Source organism: Belonocnema kinseyi, chromosome 9, assembly GCF_010883055.1.
Source record: "Belonocnema kinseyi isolate 2016_QV_RU_SX_M_011 chromosome 9, B_treatae_v1, whole genome shotgun sequence".
Lineage (NCBI taxonomy): Eukaryota > Metazoa > Arthropoda > Insecta > Hymenoptera > Cynipidae > Belonocnema > Belonocnema kinseyi.
In genome coordinates, this window is record NC_046665.1 from 109782412 (window position 1) to 109808765 (window position 26354).

At 25.8% G+C, this 26354-nt stretch overlaps 1 protein-coding gene across 2 annotated transcripts in view; it reads right to left on the reverse strand.

The window, feature by feature from the left end:
• Window positions 1–3336: 3336 nt before the first annotated feature.
• Window positions 3337–26354, reverse strand: part of LOC117179517 (spectrin alpha chain) — a 53154-nt gene continuing 30136 nt past the window's right edge. Inside the window, exons 7-10 of one of the 2 annotated variants that reach the window (XM_033371397.1) lie at window positions 20830–20874; window positions 15140–18101; window positions 9694–9860; window positions 3337–3825 (exon numbers count right to left, since the gene is read on the reverse strand). In XM_033371397.1, the coding sequence (XP_033227288.1) occupies window positions 3697–3825; window positions 9694–9860; window positions 15140–18101; window positions 20830–20874 (3303 nt within the window). In that variant the 3' untranslated portion in view covers window positions 3337–3696. The remainder of the gene's footprint in view (window positions 3826–9693; window positions 9861–15139; window positions 18102–20829; window positions 20875–26354) is intronic. The other variant, XM_033371396.1, reaches the window with a different exon arrangement.

Here is a 26354-nt window from a genome sequence, read left to right on the forward strand (position 1 = left end):
AATAAAATAATAATCTTAAAATTTAAACTATTGAAAAAATTTGTAAAATAATTAATTTCAAATTGTTGATAATGAAGAATCTTTAGTTCTCAATCTTCCAAATTTAATAATTTTCAATTCTAAATCTTCAGAATTGAATTATTCTCAATTTTAAATTTCCAAAATTAAAGAATTTTCCATTGTAAATCTTAAAAATTGAACTACATACTCAAAAAAATCCAACTACATGATTTTTAAGCACAACAATGACAAAATAACGAATGTTCGATTTAAATTCTTAAAAATTGAATAATTTTAAATCGTTGATTATTAAATTTGAAGAAATTTTTATTGTAAATCTGTAAAATTCAATAATTTTCAACTTTAAATCTTCAAGGGGAAATCATGTTCAATTTTGATTCTTCAAAATTGAACTATTCCAAAAAAATCACTCAAAATTGCATCATTTTCGATTGTAAATATCAAATATTCTTCAATTGCAAATATTTAAAATTAAATAATGTTCCACTTGAAATCTTAAAAATTAAACTATTGAAACAATTTAAAAAATTTTTTATTTCAAATCGTTGATATTGAAGAATCTTCAGTTCTCAATCTTCCAAATTGAATAATTTTCAATTTTAAATCTTCAGAATTAAATAATTCTCGATTTTAAATTTCCAAAATTAAAGAATTTTCCATTGTAAACCAAAATTGAAGTACATATTTAACAATAATGCAATTACATCATTTTTAAGCACAAAAATGACAAAATAATGAATCTTCGATTTAAATTCTTAAAAATTGAATAATTTTAAATCGTTGATTATTAAATTTGAAGAAATTTTTATTGTGAATATGTTAAATTAAATAAATTTCAATTTTAAATCTTCAAGAGTTAATAATGTTCAATTTTGATTCTTCAAAATTTTGAAGAATCAAAATTCAACTACTCGAACAAAATCACTCAAAATTGCATCATTTTCCATTGTAAACATTGAATATTCTTCAATTGCAAATATTTAAAAATAATAATTTTTCACTTTCATCCAATTAGATCATTTTGAAGCACAAAAATTACAAAATAATGAATACTCGATTCTAAATCTTGCAAATTAAATAATTTTCAATTCTAGACCTTCAAAATTGAATAATTTGGAATTTTAAATCTTCAGAAGAGAATAATTCTTTATTTCAAATCTTCAAAATTGAACTATTCCCACAAAATAATTGAAAATAGCATTATTTTCAATTATGCACATTGAATATTTTTCAATTTCAAGTATTCAATATTAAAGAAATTTCCATTGTAAATCTTCAAAATTGAACAACATTTTCAAAAAAAAAAAAAAAAAAAATCCAATTACATCACTTTTAAGCACAAAAATGACAAAATAATGAAATCTTCGATTTTAATTTTTTTTTAATTGAATAATTTAAAATCGTAGATCATTAATTTTGAAGAATTTTTTATTGCAAAACTGTAAAATTGAATAAATTTCAATTTTGAATCTTCAAGAGTGAATGTTAAATTTTGATTCTTCAAAACTGAACTATTCCAAAAAAATCACTCAAAATTGCATCATTTTCAATTATAAACATTGAATATTCTTCAATTGCAAATATTTAAAATTAAATAATTTTCCACTTAATATCTTAAAAATTAAACTATTGCAACAATTTAAAAAATGTTTAATTTCAAATCACTAATATTGAAGAATCTTCAGGTCTTCATCTTCCAAATTGAATAATTTTTCATTATAAATCTTCAGAATTGAATAATTTTCGATTTTAAACTTCCAAAATTAAAGAATTTTCCATTGTAAATCATCAAACTTGAACTATACATTTAAAAAAATCAATTATATCATTTTAAAGTACAAAATTGACAAATTAATGAATTTTCGATTGTAAATTCAAAAAATTGAATAATTTTAAATCCCAGACCATTAAATTTGAAGAATTTTTCGTTGTAAATCTGTAATGTTGAATGAATTTCAATTTTAAATCTTCAAGGGTGAATAATGTTAAATTTTGATTCTTCAAAATTTAACTATTCCAAAAAAATCATTCAAAATTGCATCATTCTCGATTATAAACATTGAATATTCTTCAATTGCAAATATTTAAAATTAAATAATTTCCCACTTGAAATCTTAAAAATTAAACTATTGCAACAATTAAAAATATTTTTATTCCAAATCGTTCATATTGATCAATTTTCAATTCTAAATCTTCAGAATTGAATAATTCTTAATTTTGGATATTCAAAATTAAATAATTTTCCATTGTAAATGTTCAAAATTGAACTACATTTTCAAAACAAAACAAAATCCAATTACATCATTTTTAAGCACAAAATGACAAAATAACGAATCTTCGATTTGAATTCTTAAAAATTAAATAACTTTAAATCGTAGATTATTAAATTTGAAAATTTTTTTATTCTTAATATGCTAAATTAAATAAATTTCAATTTTAAATCTTCAAGAGTGAGTAATGTTCAATTTTGATTATTCAAAATTTAACTATTCGAAGAAAATCATTCAAAATTATAGCATTTTCGATTATACACATTAAATACGTTTTAATTGCAAATATTCAAAAATAAAGAATTGTAAATCTAAAAAATTACACTACGCATTAAAAAAGTGTATAATTACTTAATTTTAAAGTAGAAATATTACAAATTATTTCGTCCTAGATTGGAAATTTCAAAAACTGAATAATTTCAAATTGTGGATCGTTAAAATAGAAGAATCTTCACTTTTAGTTTTGTATAATTGAATTAATTTTAATTCTAAATCTTCGAAAGTTAATAATTTTCAATTTTTATTGTTCAAAATTTAATTATTCCAACCAAATCATTCAAAATTGCAGCATTTTTGATTACACACATTAAATATTTTTTAATTTTAAATATTTAAACTTACAGAATTCACCATTCTAAATCTTCAAAATTGAACTAAACATTACAAAGTGTATAATTACATCCTTTTAAAGTAGAAACATGACAAATTATTTAATCTTCAATTATAATCTTAAAAATTGTTTAAATTTCAATTATAAACCTTTAAAACTGAACTTTTCCAAAAAAAAGCATTCCAAATTTTTTAAATTTAATTTAATAATTATCAACTTAAATATTACATTTCTCGGTTTAAAAATTCTAGAAAAAAAATCAAAATTTCTTTCAAAAACAGAAATTAATTGACTCAAGAGTGTTCTTTCCTATTTTACCTCTTTAAATTCCATATTATATGCGAAATTTTTTCATATTAATAAAACGGATTAAATTTATCTTCCTGAAAAATAAATAAATTGAGTGCAGGATAAAAAAATACTCTATCCAATTTATTTATATTCTTTCTCTTTATTAAGCAAATAAACCCAAATATAAGTAATATCTCTTCTGGAACCAACAGTTTTATATTTCATCTCTTTTTCTTTTTTTCTTCTATCATCTGTGAGTAAATTTGAAATATTTGATATAAATATATTAATAAAAAGCATACGATAAGCTGCCAAAAAAAGGCGTGAAAAATTCCACTAGAAAAATGAAAAAACGTCCCAGACAGATGATTGGGACCCAATACTAGTCGTGCAAATATTAAGCAATATTAGTCTTGATTATATGATAGGAAAGATGCTCTAAATCGATTTTTTTTGTAGGGCATAATAATTAATTTTTATGATAATTAATTTTTGTAATAATAATTAATTTTGGAAGAGGGTGCGAGTAAATTCTATGTAATCCAGCGCCCCGGTGATTGGTCGTTCCGTTTTTGGATCGACGTAAGCCTTCATCCGTGCCACGCAGTAATCCGCCATTTCTTTTGTGAGGTTCTGAAAAGCAATATTTTTATTATAACTCATATTTATTCATACATTTTATTTAATATTATGTTCTTTCATTATTTTTTAGGGTTCGCGTCTCTAGATTATTGTTCTATAATATTAAAAACATGACCTATCTAAAAATCTATAATAATTTATAAGAAGTAAAAATAAGTTTTGATATCAACGAAAAAACAAAAATCCGCTAAATTAGAAAAAAAGGTTGATTTGAAGTATGTGGTCTCGAAAATTATACTATTTTAAAAAAATGAAATAAAAATCACTTTTAATCAGAATGTGAAACCGCAAAACGGCACACTGGTGCGAATTCGCACCATCGTTTTTTAAAAAGTTGGTAGCATTTGATCATAGACAGCTGTACGAGATTATCCCCAACACGACAAATATCTCCGAACCCCAAGGTTTCAGGCCCCAGCCCAGTTAGTTTCAGCTTCGTTGGTCTCTCCGAGATAGAAGGACGAGAAAATCAAATTGGTGCGAATTAGCACCTGTGTACCTTTTACGTGTGGTAAAGTGTTGCGAGCTGGAATTTCTAAATATTGTTCTCAAGTAAAGGAATTTCGTTGGTTTGTTGAATGTAAGTTTGTTTATGTACATTTATTTGTTATTTATCGATTTTTCATGATAATTTCCAATACATTTTGCAAAAATTTTACGCATGTTGTTGAAAAAATTCGAGAGAAATTCTAAATAAAAAGATTTTCATGTAATTGTCGCACTACTTTCATTTCCCTTTCTTTATAACTGTAAATCATGCATTTGAAAATACCCCAACTTTGAACTACCGGAAAAAATACTAGATTCACATTCTCGGCATAAACAATATTTTTTCATGATTGTGTGTTCTTTTAACTGCAAAATCCCGCAAAGTTTAATGAATTTGAATAAAATGTGGAGAAATGGCAAATTTTTTCCAAAAAAAGGATTTTTTCAAAAACGCCCCTTTATTTATAACAAATTATCATGGGGAAAATTAATGATTATTCACATTTTCATAGAACCATTACATTCAGCAGGAAATTTCACACCGAAAACATGTGTTTAAGATTTTTCTAGTTTCAATCTTCTTTTTTATATTCGAAGTTGAAAACTGAAAGCCAGATTCGCACCAGTGTACCTTTATCAGGGGCCAGAAAGTATTGTACCGTTTACGGGTTAAAAATCTTAAGAATCATAATAATTAATAATAGATTTTTCTACTGAAAATTTATGAAATTTTCATTTCTAAAAAAAACGATACAGATTCTCTTTAATTTAAATTACATCAACAAATTATTTAATAAATTATTATAATTATTATATATATATTTTACAATGCTGCTTTTCCCTGGAAATTAGTATTCCAAATTATAATTTTGAAATAAAATCATTATAATTTGACCAAGATTTAGGATCTGGAATAGGTTAACAATTTTTGTTTTTATAAGACTTTCAAATTATAACAGTTTCCGGTTTTCACAAGAAATCAATATTTTTATTATTATTAAAAAAAGAACAGATGTTAAAAACGATTCACAAATTTTAACAATTTTTGACAATGCTAATAAAAATAAATAAATCTTAAAAATATTAATTAATATAAACATTTTCATTAATGAAAATTTTCAAAAAATAGTTAATTTTAAGAACATTAATTTTGGAGATTAAAAGAATAAATTTTATTATTTTTTTGAAGCTATAAAATTTTTAATTTAAGTTTTACGTAAAAATTGGTATTTTAAAATAAAAATCATTAACGCTTAGACAACACTTGCAATTTTTAACAATTTCTGGTTATCATAACATTTTTTAAAGAAATAAATATTTATAAACAAAAATAAATAGATTTTAAAGATTAATATTTTAAAAACTGTACACTTGGATAATATTTAGAATCTTCGGAAAAATTTTGATTATTTTAGTATTACTTGTCGCAAGTTGATATATTTAAAAAAAAAAATTATATTCTAAGGATTTACATTTTTTTAAAGAGCTTTAGGTTGTGTTATCGTTGTACGCAAAAAATCCTGGATTTAGAACCAAAATTTTATAATTTGAATAGGACTTAGAATATTTGGACAATTTTTAATTATTCTAGTATTTTTTTATCGAAAATTTGTATTTTTAATTTAAAAAATTAGATTTTAAAGAAGATGCACAACTTACAACAACTTTAGGTTATGTTAGCATTTTATACAAAAAAATTTTGAATCTAATAACACATTCAATTCAATTTTCAAATCTATTAATTTTTACAATATTTTTAATTTATGTTGGCGCTTTAATTTGGAAATAAGTATTTGCAATACAAAAATTATTCAAATAAAAAAATAAAAATTTTCAACAATTCTAAGTTTCATAATTTTTAAAACAAAAATCATTAGCTTTTTTCACAGAAACAAGCTGTTAACATAAAAAATCATTAGATTTTAGAGGTTCAAAATATTTAAACAATTTTATATTTTGGACCAGATTTAGAATCTTTGAACAATTTTGGATTATTTTTCTATTTTTTGTTGGAAATTGGTATTTTTAATTTGAAAACTTAGATTATAAAGAAGATTCACAACTTTTAACAATTTTAGGTTATGTTATTATTTTACACCGGAAATGGTTATTTTCAATCACAAATTATTAGATTGCAAAAATTGAATGTTTTTCAACAAATGGCGATTTTTTATTTTATTATCTTTTTTTTTACCGGAAATTGACGTTTTTAAACAAAAATCATTAGATTTTAGAGGTTCAAAATATTTAAACAATTTTATATTTTGCACGAGATTTAGAATCTTTGGATTATTTTACTATTTTTTGTTGAAAATTGGTATTTTTAATTTGAAAACTTAGATTATAAAGAAGATTCCCAATTTTCAACAATTTTAGGTTATGATATTATTTTACACCGGAAATGGTTATTTTCAATCACAAATTATTAGATTGCAAAAATTGAATGTTTTTCAACAAATGGCGATTTTTTATTTTATTATATTTTTTTACCGGAAATTGACGTTTTTAAACAAAAATCATTAGATTTTAGAGGTTCAAAATATTTAAACAATTTTATATTTTGCACGAGATTTAGAATCTTTGGATTATTTTACTATTTTTTGTTGAAAATTGGTAATTTTAATTTGAAAACTTAGATTATAAAGAAGATTCCCAACTTTCAACAATTTTAGGTTATTATATTATTTTACACCGGAAATGGTTATTTTCAATCACAAATTATTAGATTGCAAAAATTGAATGTTTTTCAACAAATGGCGATTTTTTATTTTATTATCTTTTTTTTTACCGGAAATCGACGTTTTTAAACAAAAATCATTAGATTTTAGAGGTTCAAAATATTTAAACAATTTTATATTTTGCACGAGATTTAGAATCTTTGAACAATTTTGGATTATTTTAGTATTTTATCTTGGAAATTGGTATTTTTCTTTAAAAAATGAGATTCTAAAGATTAACATTTTTTTAAACAATTGTAGGTTATGTTAGCGATTTAGACAAAAAATTAGGGTTTTTAAAACAAAAATCATTAGATTTTAAGGGCTCATAAATTGTTAACAATTTTATATTTTGGATTAGATTTGAAATCTTTCACCTGTTATGGATTATTTAAGTATTTTTTCTCGGAAATTGGTATTTTTATTTATTTTTTTAAAATTAGATCCCAAAGATTTACATTTTCTAAAAACCATTTTAGGTTATTTTATCGTTGATTTTAAAGAAGATGCATAACTTTGAACAATTTTAGGTTATCTTAGCGTTTTAGACCTAAAATTGAGTTTTTAAAACCAAAAACATTAGATTTTTAAGGTTCATAATTTTGAAACAATTTTAGGTTACGTCTGCTTTTCACGCAAAAAAGTGGAATTTCGAAACAAAAATTATTATTTTTTGGACAACAAGATTTGCAATATTTTAACAGTTTCTGGTTGTATTCAATCGTTATACTGGAAATGGGAATTTTTAATAAAAAATGATTAAAGTGCAAAAACACGCTTGAAAAATTTCAAATGTATTATCAAACAAATTCATTATAATTTCAGAAAGATTCAGAATCTTTTAATAATTTGGCATTAGATTAGGACTTTTCGTTGGAAATTGATATTTTTAGTTTGTCAAAAACCCTTAGATTTTAAAGAAGCTTAATAATTTAAAAAAATTTTATGTTACGTTAGCGTTTTACACAAAAAATCTGGATTTTAAACAAAATTAGATTTCATTAAATTTCATTAAACATTAGATTTCAAAGGTTCATAATTTAAAACAATTTTAGGTTACATCAGCTTTTGACGCCAAAATTGGTATTTGAAAACAAAAATTATTATAGTTTGAACAATAAGATTTGCCACGTTTTAACAGTTTCTGGTTGTATTAAATTTTTTCACACATCAATTTTAAAATGTATTAATTTTTTCACAGTAAATAGGTTTTTTAAAACAAAAACCATTAGATTTGGAAATTTTTTAAAAATAAATTTATAATTTGATCAAGATTCAGAACATTTTTAAATCTTTGGATTTTGTTTATGTTTTGCGTCGAAAATTGGTATTTAAAAATTTTTAAATAATTTTCAAAGAAGATTTCACAACTTTTGAACAATTTAAGGTTATGTTCTCGGTTAACATCGGAAATTTGTATTTTTAAACCAAAAATTATAAGATTTAAATCCAGTGATTTGGGTTTGAAATAATAAAATTTACACGCTTGAAAAATTTCAAATGTATTATCAAACAAATTCATCATAATTTCAGAAAGATTTAGAATCTTTTAATAATTTGACATTAGATTAGGACTTTTCGTTGGAAATTGATATTTTTAATTTGTTAAAAACCCTTAGATTTTAAAGAAGCTTAATAATTTTAAACAATTTTAGGTTATGTTAGCGTTTGACACCAAATACTGATATTTTCAAACGAAAATAGTTATAATTTTCATTCTTGAAATAATTTTGATACAAGTTTAATATGTTTCGTTGAAAATTGGTGTTCTTAATTTATCAAATTGGATTTCAAAAAATATTAACGATCTTCATTAATTTTCTTGTTTTTTTAGGGATTTTCAGTCTAAAATTGATATTGTTTATAAAAAAATTATTAGATTTCAAAGAATATTTACAATATTTGAACAATAATATATTTTATCAATATTTTCCGCATTAAATTGGTGTTTTTGATAAAAAATCCAACATATTATCAAAAATATTGTCCTTGTTTTTTTTATTATTTTTGATAAAGATAGTATGAATCACTAAAGTGTCGTGTGATCATTAATTTTACATTTCAATTTAAAAATTACGTGAGACAAAAAGAAATAATCGCGCACGCAGCGCGCGTTTTTATTTTCTAGTAATTATAAAAACGTTGAAAATGAAATAATTTTATTGATTCATAATTAGAAACACTTAAAAAGACAAAAATTTAACTATAAAGCCTTACAAATTTAACGATTCAGAACTTAGTTTAAAACTGAAAAGCGTTTAAACTACGATCGAGAAATTAAATCGTTCAAAATTATTTATTCAATCATTAAATTTAAAAGTCTCAGATTCCGAATCGATCAGCTGTTTTTGTAAATTAAAATATTCTTAAATTTTACGGGGTTCCGTTTTTAAAACTTTTAAAACAAAATTCTTGAATTTTAAAGACTTAAATTTGAAATTACCTAATTATAAAAACTTCAATTTAATTTAATTCGATTGAAAAACATTTTCAAAATAAAATGTTTAAATTTCAGAAACTTCTAATTAGAACTTGTCTAATATAAGCATTTTTGAAAAATGTATCAAAATAATGCGATTAATTTTTTCTGGCACCTTAATTAAAGATTTTAAAAGAGTTTTTTGTGATTTCAAGAGAAAGTGAATCAACTTACAGCATATAATTCCTCCTTGGTGACATAAGGACGGTCTGCTGCTGTAATTGCCCGGAATGCATTTTCTATTTCCTCTGAACTCTGAACATTTTCGGTCTCCTTGCTGATCATGAAAGCCATGTACTCTTGAAGCGAAACGAAACCGTCCCTGTTTGGATCGACGATATCTGCAAAAGAAAATCCCAAGTCAATTAAAAAAAAAATTATAAATGAGGATTTATGTCTCAAAAATCTTAGATTAATGTTAAATTAAACTAAAAACTTACAAAAATTAGAAAATTAAAATTTTTGTAATTTATAAAAAGATTTTAAAGATATACTCAAAGAAAGAAAGAAAAAATTTATAAAAATGTCAAAGATTTCAGAAATATTTCATAGATTTTACAAAAATGTCAAGAAATTTATTAAAATTTCAAAGGATTTCAAAGACGATAAAAATATACTGAAAACAAGAAAAAAAATAATTTACAAAAATATTTTAAAAATCCGAAATATATTATAGATTTTACAAAGATTTTAAATATGAAAACTATACTGGAAACAGACAAAAATAATTTACAAACATATTTAAAAAATACGAAATATTTGATAGATTTTAAAAATATTAAAAATATGATAAAAATATACTGGAAACAAGAGAAAAATGAATGTACAAAAATATTTAAAAATTCAGAAATATTTAATAGATTTTACAAAGATTTCAAAGATGATAAAAATATAATGGAAACACCTGGACAAGAAAAAAAAATTCATAAAAATGTCAAAGATTTCAGAAATATTTAATAGATTTTACAAAAACTTCAAGAAATCTTTTAAAATTTCAAAGGATTTCAAAGACGATAAAAATATACTGGAAACAAGATAAAAAATAATTTACAAAAATATTTTAAAAATCCGAAATATATTATAGATTTTACAAAGATTTCAAATATGAAAACTATACTGGAAACAGACCAGAATAATCTACAAACATATTTAAAAAATCCGAAATATTTGATAGATTTTTAAAATATTAAAAATATGATAAAAATATACTGGAAACAAGAGAAAAATGAATGTACAAAAATATTTAAAAATTCAGAAATATTTAATAGATTTTACAAAGATTTCAAAGATGATAAAAATATAATGGAAACACCTGGACAAGAAAAAAAAATTCATAAAAATGTCAAAGATTTCAGAAATATTTAATAGATTTTACAAAAACTTCAAGAAATCTTTTAAAATTTCAAAGGATTTCAAAGACGATAAAAATATACTGAAAACAAGAAAAAAAAAAATTTACAAAAATATTTTAAAAATCCGAAATATATTATAGATTTTACAAAGATTTTAAACATGAAAACTATACTGGAAACAGACAAAAATAATTTACGAACATATTTAAAAAATCCTAAATATTTGATAGATTTTAAAAATATGATAAAAATATTTAAAAATTCAGAAATATTGCATAGATTTTACAAAGATTTCAAGAAATCTTTTGAGATTACAAGAAATCTTTTAAGATTTCAAAAGATTTCAAAGATGATAAAAATTTAATGGAAACAACTGGAAACAAGAAAAATATATATAAAAATGTCAAAGATTTCAGAAATATTTCATAGATTTTACAAAGATTTCAAGAAATCTTCTAAAATTTCAAAAGTTTTCAAAGATGATCAAAGGATACTGGAAACAAGAGAAACAATAATTTACAAAAATATTTTAAAAATTCCGAAACATTCCATGGATTTTACAAAGATTTCGAGAAATCTTTTGCGATTTCAAAAGATTTCAAAGATGATAACTGTACTGGAAACCAGAAAAAAAGAATTTACAAACATATTTTAAAAAATCCGAAATATTTGATAGATTTTTAAAATATTTCAAATATGATAAAAATATACTAGAAACAAGAGAAAAAATAATTTACAAAAATATTTTTAAAATTCCGAAACATTCCATGGATTTTACAAACATTTTGAAAAATCTTTTGCGATTTCAAAAGATTTCAAAGATGATAACTGTACTGGAAACCAGAAAAAAAGAATTTACAAACATATTTTAAAAAATCCAAATTATTTGATAGATTTTTAAAATATTTCAAATATGATAAAAATATACTGGAAAAAAGAGAAAAAGAATGTACAAAAATATATCATAATTCAAAAATATTCCATATATCTGACAAAGATTTCGAGAAATCTTTTAACATTTCGTAATATTTCAAAGATGATAACTATACTGGAAAGAGAAAAAACTAATTTACAAACATATTTAAAAAATCCGAAATATTTGAAAGATTTGACAAAGATTTCAAAGATGATAAAAAGATACTAGAAACAAGAGAAACAATAATTTACAAAAATATTTTTAAAATTCCGAAACATTCCATGGATTTTACAAACATTTTGAGAAATCTTTTGCGATTTCAAAAGATTTCAAAGATGATAACTGTACTGGAAACCAGAAAAAAAGAATTTACAAACATATTTTAAAAAATCCAAATTATTTGATAGATTTTTAAAATATTTCAAATATGATAAAAATATACTGGAAAAAGAGAAAAAAGAATGTACAAAAAATATCATAATTCAAAAATATTCCATAGATTTTACAAAGATTTCAAACAATCTTTTGAGATTTAAAAATATTTCATAAAAATATAAGAGATTTCAGTTATAATTAATTGTTCAAGCCTTCAAAACTATATTTAAAATCCTTTAAATTGAAAAATAAACGATTACAAAGTAAGAAAAGAAAGATTTCGTACTTTAATTTCCAAGAAATTGGAAAATTTTAATTCTTGAAGCTGGAAATTGTTTTATTTGAAGTAAACGAAATTGAAATGCAAATTAATTATTATTTTAAATTGTTAACGATTAGAATTTTTTTAAAGCTAATACTTTTTAAATTAAAAGCTCAATTATTTTAATTTTTGAATAAATTCAAATAAATAATTCTTCAATTGTTATTTGTACATGAAAATTCAATAACTGAATGTACAAATTTTAAGAAAATGTAATGAACCAATTACATTTTTCAGTTTTAAATATTTTAATTATAATTTTGCTACTTTTAAATAAAAAATCAAATGCTGCTAAATATTCAAATATGCTCTTTTCTTAATTATAAATTTGAAGGTGAAAAGAAACTAAATAAAATTCGAATGAATTTGGAGGAGTTTCGTTGAAATGAAAAGAATTCGATGAAATTAAAAAAAAAATGAAAGGAAATTGCAAACAAAATAAGGATACTAAAAAAAATAAATTGAATTCGTTTAATTTAAAGTAAATTTGAAAAAATTCAAGGTCAGTTTTGAAGACTTCCGTCAAAATAAAAAATAAAATAAAACGAATGAAAAAAATCCTAACGAATTTTAATTAATTGAACACAAATTTAGAAATACAAAATATTCCATTCATTTTAGTAAGATTTGACTGAATTAAAAATAATTATAGTAATTAAAAAGAATTAAACCATATTTTTTTAATTCAAAATATTTAATTGATTTTAGTAAAATTCGAGTGAGTTAAAAATAATTCAAGAGAATTAAAATTCCGGGATAAATTAATAAAAATTCAGGCTGAATTCCAAACGAATCTAAACAAATTGAAAAAAAAAATTTGAACTCCAAAATAGTGCACTGATTTTAATAAAATTTGAGAGAATTAAAAATAATTCAAGATAATTTAAAGGAATACAGATTAATAATTAAGAATTCAGGCTGAACTTCAAACGTATTTAAATTAATTTAACAAAAATTTTCCATCCAAAACATCCCACTTAGTTTAGTAAAATTGAAGTGAATTAAAAATATTTAAAAATATTTTTAAAGCATTCAGGATACATTAATAAGAATTCAGACTGAATTCCAAACAAATTTTAATGAATTGAACAAAGTTTTTATAATCCACAATATTCTATTGTTTCTAGAAAAAATTGAGCGAACTGAACAGAATTCAAAAGGCTTAAAAGGAAATCAGGATACATTAATAAGAATTCAGGCTGAATTCCAAACCAAGCTTAATGAATTGAACAAATTTTTATAATCCACAACATTCTATTGTTTCTAGAAAAAATTGAGCGAACTGAACAGAATTCAAAAGGCTTAAAAGGAAATTAGGATACATTAATAAGAATTCAGGCTGAATTCCAAACAAAATTTCATTAATTAAACAAAGTTTTTATAATCCACAATATTCTATTATTTCCAGAAAAATTTGAGTGAACTAAACAGAATTCAAAAGACTTCAAAGGAAATCAGAATAAATTAATAAGAATTCAGGCTGAATTCCAAACCAAGCTTAATGAATTGAACAAAGTTTTTATAATCCACAACATTCTATTGTTTCTAGAAAAATTTGAGTGAACTGAACAGAATTCAAAAGACTTAAAAGGAATTCAGGATACATTAATAAGAATTGAGGCTGAATTCCAAACAAAATTTAATTCATTGAACAAAGTTTATATAATCCACAATATTCTATTGTTTCCAGAAACATTTGAGTGAACTAAAATGAATTCAAAAGAGTTAAAAGGAATTCATGATAAATTAATAAGAATTGAGGCGGAATTTAAACGGATCTAAATGAATTGAACACAAATTTTGAAACCCAAAATAGTACATTGATTTTACTAAAATTTTAAAAGAATTGAAAATAATTTATGATCAATTAATAAGAATTCTGGTTGAATTCCCTAAGAATTCCATTGATTTTGGTAAAATTTGAAATCTGTGAATTCTTTTCCTCTCTTGCTTCCAGTATATTTCAACATTTTTGAAATCTTTTTAAATCCTTCGAAATCTCCAAATATATTCTGCAATCTTTGAAATCTTCCTGAGATCTTTGCATTTTTTGTTAATTCTTTTTCTCTGTTGATTCCAGTATAGTTAAGGTCTTTGAATTTTTTTCACAGCTCAAAAAATGTATTGTAATTTTTTTAATCGTCTTAAAATCATTTAATTCATAGACATTTTTATGAACTATTTCTCTCTCTTGCGTCCAATATAGTTGAGGTCATTGAAATATTTTTAAATCTTTGTAAAACCTATGAATTGAAATGAATTTAACAAAAATATTTAAAATTCAAAACATGCCATTAATTTTCGCAAAATCAGAGGGAATTTAAACTAATTCAAATGAATAGAGCAACATTGTTTAAATCCAAAAAAAAATTTATACATTTCAGTCGACTTGAAGAAAATTCCAAAGAATCCAGGATGAATTAAAAGTAATTCAAGAAAATTGAGAAATACTTTTAGGCCTAAATTCAATATAGTTTAACCCCTGGGTCCTATTTTAATTTACTGAAAAGAAAAGTGGAATAAAATGATCCTGTAATTAAAAAAAAAAAAAAGTAATTTTATCTCGAGAAGATTGACCTAATTGTCTTTGTGACAAAATCCTTTATATTTACCATAAACCTAAAAAAAAAAACATTCCATAAAATCAAAACTCACCTAGAATATTTTCAAATTCCGGATCAGGCTGTCCCTCTTCCACCATGGGAAGATCGTATCCAAGCGCCCTCAGACAGGACTTGAATTCCTGATGATTCAATCGTCCACTCTTGTCCTTGTCAAAATGCTTGAACATCATCGAGAACTCCTTGAGAGCGTCCTCACTCACGCCCGATTGATTGCGCGCTTGAATCTGCTGCTCCAAATTGTGCTGCATTCTCATGCCCAGCTGATCCAACTGATCCCACTGCTGCGCCAAACCCACAGTACTGTGCTCCGTATACCGATTATCGAGAATCAAGTGCTCCTCCAAAATCGCCCCCAGATCCTCAATCTTCTTCAGATCCTGCCGTCGAGCCCGCACTTCCTGGGTCTTCTTCTTCGTCGCTTCCAACTGCTGCTCCAACGAGCCGGAACCCTCCATCATTGAGGTTCGCGTGTCCGCCAGCCACTGATGGAACGCATTCGCATGCTTGGCAAACTCCTTCCTCAACTTGTCATTCTCCTCCTGGCGCTGAGCCTCCTTCGCCAGCTCCACATCCCTCTCCTTGATGATCTTCTGCAGATTCCTCCAGGTATCCTCGAGAGCCTCCATCGTGAACCAAGTGTAGGGATTTGGCCCGACATTGAAGCTCTTGATTTGCCTGTCAAGGGCCGCCAAAGCCTGGAAATCCGCCTCGGCTGACGAGAGACTCGCCTGGAATTGGGCATGAGCCTCACGCAAGGCTCGAATCTCCTCGATACTGTTGCAGCGCACGGGATCCGTCAAGTCCTCCTCGGCATTCTCGAACCAGGAATTAAAGGCGGAAGCCTTCTTCGCAAAGGTCAGATACAGCTCCTCAATCTGCCGGAACTGATCCTGCATTCTCAACAAGCGCTGCTTCCGCGCGTCGGAATCGGCCAACAGTTTCTGCCAACGAGCAATCACATCGGCGTGACGTTTCTGAATACTGGGAGTCTGATCGTGACCAGCGTCCACCAGCATCTCCTTCAGGGTCGTGATATTTTGTATTCCCTCGTGCTCGAAAGCATGAAGGCCGGCATCAAAGGTCTCCTGTTTCGTCAATAGGGTCTGAACAGTCGACAAATCGCGACCAAATTCTTCCGAGCGAACATGAGTCTCCTTGTCAGCGATCCAGGACTCGACAACATCCGCCTTCCACATGAATTGAAGATAGGCGGAATTGTCATTGAGACGAGTCTTCCGCCTCGCAGCGAGAGATCCAAGCTGTTCCAGTTTATTCCGGAGTTGATTGCATCGTTGACCGATAGAATCAGCCCGATGATTGCCAGCTTTAATCAGCGCCTCTCCCGCTTCACAAATGTCCTTGCAGCGGTCTCCATGAGCCGCGAAATCCGTCTCGAAGGCGTCGTGTTTCTTCAAGAGACCCTGAACTGCCGCCATCGTGTCACCGTAATCCTCAACCGAGAGCAGCTGCTGTTTCTCCGTGATCCAGGCTTCCTCCTCTTCAACCTTGGCCAAGAATTGCTGATAAGTCAGCGACTCGTCAAGCTTCTGTCCTCTGTTTGCCGCGAGTTGTTTCAGCTCAGCCCAGGCTTGATTCAAGAGTTTCAGACGCTGCTCAATCTCCGGAACGCCAAGATTCGAAACATCCATCAGTTTCTCTCCAGCCTCTTGCACTGCTTGGATGGCCGGCTCGTGACTGCCAAGTTCCGCCTCCAAACGCTTGTGTTTCTTCTTCAGATTTTGAACTCCGGTGAGATCGCGACCGTAATCGTCGGAGCCGACGAGCAGCTTCTTCTCCTTGATCCAGGACTCTTCATCTGCAATATCGCGGAAGAACTGATGAAGTGTGTTTGCCTCATTGAGTCGCGCTTGTCTGTGAGCCGCCAGGTTTCTGATTCTCTCGTATCTCTCGTTGATACTCTGTCGCTTCTCCTGAATACCGGCCGCATCAAATTGTCCACTCTCAATCAAGGAATCCGCCTGCGAGTTCATGTCCTTGATTCTCTCCTCGTGAGCCTGGATGTCCGCCTCGACAAGCTGGTGCTTCTTCATCAAGTTTTGCACGGATGCCAGATCCTTTCCTGCGTCCTCCGACGTCAAGAGCGATTCGACTTCTCCGAGCCAAAAGTCCAAATCCTTAACGGCTGCAATGTAGGTTCTCTGCTTGTTCGCCTCCTTCAATTTCATTGATTTCTCGGTGGTTTTCTGGGTGAGATACTCCCACTGGTCGGCAATTGAAGCAAGGCGTTTCTGAACCGCATCCTCTGAACCGGCACACTGACGCTTCTCAATCAGATTTCCACCCATCGCCAGCACTGACTGGATCCGGTCAGCATTGGCTGCCAACTCGGCTTCAAAGGCCTGGTGCTTCTGATGTTTCGACTGAATATTGGCCGGGTCTTTGTAGTTTTCCTCAGTCGCAAGTTGCAGTTTCTCGGCGATCCAGTTCTCCATTTCATCAGCGTCGCGCGAGAATTGCTGAAGAGTTTGCGATTCGCCAAGTTTCGATCGCTTCTCGATGAGGGCGTCTTTCAAGTGTCGCCAGCGATCCAAAACTTGACAGCGTCTGTCATCAATTGGCTTGGAGGCGTAATGCTCGGCTGCGATCAGCTGATCCGCCAAAGTTTGAAGCGCAGCAATCTTCTCTTCGTGGGCATTGATGGCTTTGTCAAAGTCCTCGTGTTTCTTGATGAGAGCTTCAACATTGTCGGAACTGTCGACCGTGTCGGCGCTGCTAAGGAAAGCCTCGCGGGCACTCATCCAGTTCTCGGCTTGTTCGCAATCGCGGCAGAAAAGCTGGAGTTCCAGGTTTTGGTCCAACTGCATGCGACGCTGGATCCAGGCCTTCTCGAGTTCCTGGCGAGCCTCGGACATGGATTCCAGTTTTTCCTGGATTTCAACGCTCGCGTAATGGCTTGATTGCAAGAGCTGCTGACCGAAAAGCTCAAAAGCTTGGAAAGTTCCGGCTCTCGCGTCAATTTCCATACGATGCTCCTGTAGAGAGGTGCAAAATGAAGAATTTTCGAGAGCGACTTTTGCAGGGTGGCCGGTTTTAATTATAGAAATGTTCGCAAACATTTTTCACGGTTAAGAAAATTCAAAAATTAAAACTCTAGAGCTGAAAATTTTTCCATTTGACGTTATAGAAAATAAATTACAAATGAAAGCACTCAAAGTCGAACCCTTGGATTTTAAACTTTTAAAATTGAGGTTAAAAATTTTGTATTCGAAGGCTCAATAAAAATAAAAACGTACTGGGAATTTTTAACTTATATATGATGTGGATTTCAAAGATTCAAATTTAATTCCAAAATTATAAATTTACATTATGTTTTTCTTTAACTGAACACTTTTTAAATCATAAGTTAAATTATTTTCATCTTAAATATTGTTTAATATGTTTGAAAAGCTTCAAATTTTAATTTAAAATCTTGAGAAATCTAGAAATTGTTTTAAATTTTTTCCGATTTTTTAAATATCTTTTAAAATGAATCGAATTTTTCCTACAATTTTGAGAAAATCTTGCAAACTAAACAAAATTCCCTTAAAGTCTTCGAGATTCTTTTTTGGCAATTTCGAAAAAAATTTCAAATCTTTTCAAATACTCCTTTAAACTAATTTTTCAAAATGAAAAATCATTTTCAAATTTCCTATGATTCTGAAGAAAATGTTTCTAATCCTTTGAAGCCCTTCACAATTATTGAAAAGCTTCTCATTTATTTATTTTTTTTAAATCTACAAAAAACTCTACGTTTTTGTTTTAATATAGGCTGTGGCTATTTTCACCGAAAACAAATAGCCAAACTTTCTCAGAACACACACTTCGTTTAAATTATTTAAAATCACTGAAAATGTTTTTAAATAATTTTGAATCCTGTCAAAACTACTAAATATTTCTTGAAATTAGTCAAATATTTTCTTAGGTGTTCAATTGTTATTTATACATCGAAATTTAATAATTTAATTTACAAATAAATTTTTTTAAAAGAACGATTAACATTGTAAAATTGAAAGTTTAAAATGGTTTACTTTTAAATATTTTTTGAATTTACTCGTCGAAAATAAACAGTCAAATATTGCTAAATGTTAAATAATTGTTCTTTGTCTTAATTAAATTTTTTTGTTGAGTGAATTAAAAATTGAATATTTTATATTGTTAAAAATAGTTTATAAGGTTTTAATGGGATATTTACATTTTTTAATGATCAAGACTTTCGAATTGAAACAGTTTAATTATTAAAGTTAAAATCTGAAATCTCTCAATTTTGAACTGATTTAGAAGTGATTTTGTCGAATCAATTATTATTCTCTTTTTAATACTTAAAGTCCATACCCATTAAAAAATCTTTTATTTTTTATTATTTAAAGTTGACAAAATAAAAATTCTTTTTAAACAAAAATTTCAACTTCATACGCTTTTACTTTTTACTCATTTAAGTCTTCAAGACTGCATTTAAAACAATTTTTAATTAAAAATGTACGCTTCAAAATAAGAATCTGAAATGGAAAATTTTTTGAGTAAAAGATTTTCGAATTACGCACTGCGAACTGAATAATGTCACAATTGAAAAAGATCATTCAATAATTAATGACTTGAAAAAAACTGTTGAAATCGAAATTAAACAGATTTTTCTTCTAAATATTTGTCAAATTCCCGGCCAAAAAATAAATTCACTATCATTTCCCGGGTTTTCCGGGTCTCAAAAAATTTCCCGGTTTCCCGGTTCAACGGCCACCCAGGACTTGAAAAAAAGAGGTGGAATTCAATAGAAATATTAGATAGTTGAGCTTCAAAATCACACACCACTCTGCGAATGCTTTGAGCTTGAAGGAAAATATAAAATATCAAGAAAATTACAAGTTTGAAGAAGAAAATGTGAATAAAAGCCCTGCAAACTTTTGCTAGTTGAGTTTGAAAATATTAAATCGGTATTAATAGGCATTAATCGCATAATAATATCAAGACGCCAAATAAACTGCATTTTTAATTTGACTCGTTTAAAAAATTTCTTGAGGCGTATGAATATTCGTCAAATTTTATTGTTCCTGATGTTAACTTTACCGAAATTCGTATAACTGAAAAACAATTTAAGATCATTTTTATTTATCCGAATTCTCAATTTTTAATATTTCCGAACTACCATTTGCGATTATTTTTACATTTCCAAATTACTATTTGACGTAATTTTTATTATTTTGAAATTTTGCTTTACATCATTTTTATTTTTCCAAATAACAATTTGCCATAATTTTTACATTTCCAAATTACTATTTGACATAATTTCTATTATTTTTAATTTCTGTTTGATATCATTTTTATTTCACTAAAAAACCATTTGATTTTTTTATTTAAGCAAATAAACATTTAAAGTCATTTTTATTTTTCCAAATAACAATTTACCATAATATTGATTATTCCAAATTTCTATTTTCCTTCATTTTTATTTTTTTTTCAATTTCTATTTAGCATAATCTTGATTTTTCTTAATTGCAATTTTCACCCATTTTTATTTTTCCGAATAACCATTTGCCACAATTTTTTACATTTCCGAATTTTTATTTGTGATAATTTTGAGTTTACAGAATCACTATATCAAAACTTTTTTTGAATCAAATTAATGATGTAATCAAATATTCATATGCCTCGAATCTTTCGGGATTAATGTGCAAAATAAAAATTAACAATTATTATTAGTCGCAAGTGCACACAACACTTGGATACCTCCGGAATGATGCCATATCGCGCGTCCATCTCTGACATCAGGCTCTATAATTTAAACAATGCCTTTAAACATTGTCTTCCGGCTAAATATCCCGGATTTTTATTTTCTCTTCCGGCATATTTTATCGTTAACGTCATTTAATTCTAAGGAATTTATGACGAAATTCCAAGAATTCAAAATATGCCGGAAGAGATCATAAAACATTTAAACAATCTCTTTCTGTGTTAATAAAAATAAATAAATAATAATAAATCGAATAATAAATACATAATAATCTAAATAAATAAAATTACATTTTATCTGTACATTATAAAAATAATCCTATATAATAAATAAATACAAATAAATAAAACTAGAAATCATCAATATTGAAAACTTTATTGACTTTTGGTTACTCGACGTTGTTTTGTCTTAAATTTCAAACTTTTCAAATTAAATCTATAAATAATCCGCTTTATTAAGAAAAATGATTTTTTTTTAAATGTATATATTCGGGAACTAGTATTTTAAACAAGAATTTTAATATAAAATCATAAAGTTTGGGAGGATAGTTAAAATTGTTTAAATTTTGAGGCTGTGTTAATTATTTTTACTGGAAATCAGAATTTTCAAACGAAAATCATCCAAATTCTCCATTTACAACCATTTAAGGTTACGCTAGCGTTTTACACCTGAAATGTTCTTTTTTTTAAAACAAAAATCATTTGATTTTAAAATAGATTTATAATTTTAAATAAATTTAGATTACTATAAAACAAAAATCGTTATAAACTGAACAAGATTCAGAATTTTGTAACAATTTCGAAATATTTGTTAGCATTTTTCGATGAAAACTTCTATTTTAATTTTTTCGTTTTAAAACAGATTTTAAAAAGGATTTACAACTTTTAACAATTTCAGGTTAGGTTACCGTTTTACAACAAAAATTTGCATTTTAAAACAAAAATCATTAGCCTGAACAATATTTGCAATTTTTAACAGTTTCAGGTTATATTAATCTTTTGCACAGGAAATCAGTTTTTTTAAAACAAAAATCATTACGACTTGAAACATATTTTGAATCTTCTAACGATTTTGGATTATGTTAGTGCCTTTCATCGCAAATTGGGTTTTTTTTATATAAAAACATATTTCAAGGAAGATTAATAAATTTCTGAAATTTCAGGGCACGCTGTGCGTTTTACACGAAAAAATGGTATTTTAAAACAGAACTGATTAAAGTTTGAACACGATTTATAACACTTTTACATTTTTTTTGGATTTTGTAAATGTTTTTTTGTCAAAAATTCGTATTTTTAGTTAGCAAACAAAAATTTTACTTCAATGAAGATTAATAAATTTTAACAATTTTAGGTTATGTCGCAACTTTGAACCATTTTAGGTTATGTTAGCATTTTTCACCAAAAATTGGTATTTGCAAACAAAAATATTTACACTTTAAAAAAGATTAAGAATTTTTTGTAATTTTGGATTATGTTCGTCAACAAGTTTAGGTTATGTTGGGCTATATTTTTGTTTATAAGAATAAAATTTACAAGATTAATCGTTTTCGGATCATGTAAGTGTTTTTCGCCATTAATTTAAATTATTATTTTTAAATCGCTAGAATAAAAAATTTTTTTTTAACAATTTTAAGTTATCTCAGCATTTTACAACAAAAATTGGTATTTTGGAAGAAAATTCATTATAATTTTAAACAAAATTTAGAATCTGTTAACCAATTTTTGAAAATGTTAGTATTTTCGTCAGATAATGGTATTTTTAATATATATATTTTTAATTTCAAAAAAGATTTAAAATTTTTAAGTAATTTAGGTTATGTTAGTGTTGCCACCATAAATTGATATTTGCAAAAACAAAAATCATTATAGGTCGATCAAGATTTGCAATTTTTCAACAGTTTTATGAAAATGAAGGTTTTTCTGTTGAAATGTGTTATTTTAAACAAAAATAACTAAATTTCAATGAAAAATTACAAATTTGCAACGAGTTTAGGTTATGTTGACTTATTTTATACAAAATTGGTATTTTCAAACCAAAAATCATTAAATTTCAAACCAATCATTTTTTTTTAATAATAAAATTTAAAAACATGATGAATTTGGGATATTAGTATTTTTCGTCAGAAATTGAAATTATTATTTTAAAAAATGTTAATATTTTTCGGCAAAAATGTTGTTTTTTTAAATAAAAAATACAACAGTTTGATTGTGTAAATATTCTAATTCGACCTATAAATCTAAAAAATTTTGCATTTAAAGTAAAAAAAAACTGAGTTCCAATTCATTTTAACTAGATATATCAAAAATTGTACGATTAAATTTTTGTCATAAACTGAAATAAAAGTTAAATTATTTTAATTTTAAATAGTTTGCAAATCCTTTAAAAATTTTCTAAACTTTATTTAAAAATCTCGAAACATCTATTAAAATTTTCAATTATTTTTGAAATTTTTCAGAACTTCTAAATATCTTTTATAATGATTCGAATACTTCTTAATTGTTTTTTAATCCTGCGAAATGAAAAATATTTTATGCCAATTTTGGAAATCTTTTTAAATATTCTCTTATAATTATTCCTTCACAATGATAAGTCATTTTTAATTTTTCTAGGAATTTCAAGAAAATGTTTTTATTCTTTTGATGAAGCCTATCATAATTCTTAAAAAGCTTCTAAATTTTTTGTACAAAAACTGCAAAAATTTTCTAAATATCTCTTCAATTTAGTTGAATTTTTTCTAGGAATTATGGATGTTCCATATTTATTATACATTAAAATTCATCATTTTACTTGTAAATTCAATTTTTTCAAATAGAACAATTAAAATTGTAATGATCAATGTTTAGTTTGGTTTATTCTGAATATTTGATTTATAATTGCCGATTTTAAAGAAACAATCAAATATGTCTAAATAATCAGTGTTTTTTTTTTCATTACAAAATTTCAAATTTTAGGTTAAAACAATATTTTAAATTTTATTATTATTTTGAAGTTATTTAAAAATAAAAAATAGTTTATAAAGTTTCAATCGCGAGTTTACATTCATTTGCTAAATTTGTTTATTACATTTATTTAACTGCATTAAGAATTTCAAAATTCCAATTGGAATAATTTCATTTTTAATGTTAAACTCTGGAAATTCTTAAATTTTGAATTAATTCCGAATCGTCTTTGTAAAATCAATTATTATTCACTTGTTAATCCTTAATTTTTAGTTCAATTTCAAAAAATATTATAATTTATATTCACTTTTGATCAACTAAAAAGATTTTTTATCCAAAATTGTCGATTTCAAACGCCACTAATTTTTTATTTTCCAAGTTCAACACTCTATTTACAATACTTAGAGTGAAAAATGCACGCTGAAAAATTAAAATCCAAAATGGAAAATTTGTAAGTGAAATATTTTGAAATTACGCACTGCAATCTGAATGATAGCATAATTGAAAAGGATAAAAATTAAACTTATTATTTAAAAAACTGTTGAAGACAAACTTGGAGAAAATTTTTTTTTTCTTTACAAATTTGTAAAATTCCCGGATAAAAAATAAATTCAATAATTTCAAAGATCCAGAGGCCAGCCTGGTTCTTGGTTTTCTATTATTTTAGATAATAGATACTATAAATTCCAAAGATTTTGAACAGGGTGGCAGTTTTGAACAAAGAAAAAAAATTCCCGATTCACAAACATTTTTTAGTCATTGAAATTAAAAAAATCGTACACTAAATCTAAAAAATGTTCGATTCGAAGTATTAAAAACTGAACTGCAAATTGAAGCACTCAAAGTCAAACTCTTAAATTTTAAACTTTGAAAATTGAAGTTGAAAATTTGTTTTATAATTTTGTATTCAAATGCTCAATAAGAATAAAAAATTTAAACTTTTATAAACTGTAGAATTCAAAGATTCAGATTCAGTTCTAAAAATATAAATCCACGTGATCATTTTCAATGCTTAAATTGAAGAACCAATCAATGAATTAAAAAATGATCAAAATTATTCCCTTTAGAGCAATTTTAAATTCTAATTCCAGCTCAGAATTGGTTAAAAATTGAAAATTCCATTTTAAATCCAAAATTTTAATTCTTTTAGAAAAATTCCCTTTTGAAATCATGAATTTTTATTCTTTTCGAAAATTCTTCATTTCAACTAATTACAAGAATTATAAATTTTTGTAAAATTCCCTGTTCAAATTTATAATTTAAATTTTTTTCGAAAATGCCTCGCTTTAACAAAGAATAAGAATTTTGTTTGAAAAATTCAAATTACCGTTAAAAATTATTATTCTGCCGGATAAACTTCAATTCTAGCTCACAATTGGTCAGAAATGAAAATTTCCCAGTTCAATTCCAGAATATAAATTCTTTAAGAAAATTCTTCATTTCAAATCAGAAATGAAATTCGTTTGAAAAAAATCCCTGTTCAAATCAAGAATTTAAATTATTTACGAAAATTCTCCATTTCAACTAAGAATTCGATTATCAATTCAGATTGTTATTCTCTTGGATAAATTCCAGTACCAATTCAAAATTGGTAAAAAATTGAAAATTCCTTGTGTAACTTAGAATTAGAATTCATTCTTTCAAAAAATTCATTGTTCCAGCTCGAAATTTATTTAAATTTTAAAAATACATCTTCCACGAAAAATTATAATGCTTTTGGATAAATGCCAGTTTCAACTCAGAATTTAAATTCCTTGGAAAAAGCTCCTGTTCCAATTCATAATTTTGGTCCTTTTCAAAAATTTCCAGCACTAGCTCGGAATTCGTTAAAATTGGAAAAATTCCCGTTTCCAAATTAAAAGTTAAATTATTTTTATTTAAAAATTTTTCTAAATCCTTAAAATAATTTGACATTTTATTTTAAAATCTTGAAACATCTAAATGTTGTTTTACATTTTTTCAAATTAATTTTTTTTTATTTCTCCTAAATTAAAGAAATTTTCTTAAAATTTTCCACATTCCTTTTCGAAAATTTTATAATCTTTATAAATCTTTTTAAATATTCTCTTAAAATTAGTTTATTCAAATGAAAAATCATTTTTAATTTTTCAATAACTGTTGTTTTTCTTAATTGAAAAATTTCAAATTGCATGTTATAAAAATGGAATATTGTAGACTGAAATTATATTTGAAATTTAATAAAAGTTTTTAATTATAAATATATTATTTTGAAGTTATTTTAAAATTAAAAATATTTGATAAAGTTTCAATCGCACGTTTAGATTTTTCAAAGTTATAAGACCTTCCGAATCGTTTTCTACAATCAATTACTATTTACTTTTTAAATCTTAAAGTCTAATTCAATTTAAAAAATCATTAATTAATTTATATTCACAGTTGACCAACTAAAAATATTTTAATCAAAAGTCTTCAATATTGAACGCTTCTAATTTGTATTGTTCACGTCTTTAAATTGAAATGCACGCTTAAAAATTTTAAATTTAAAATGAATTTTTAAAGAAAAAGATTTTCGAATTACGCACTCTAAACTGAATGACAACACAGTTAAAAAAATATCAGAA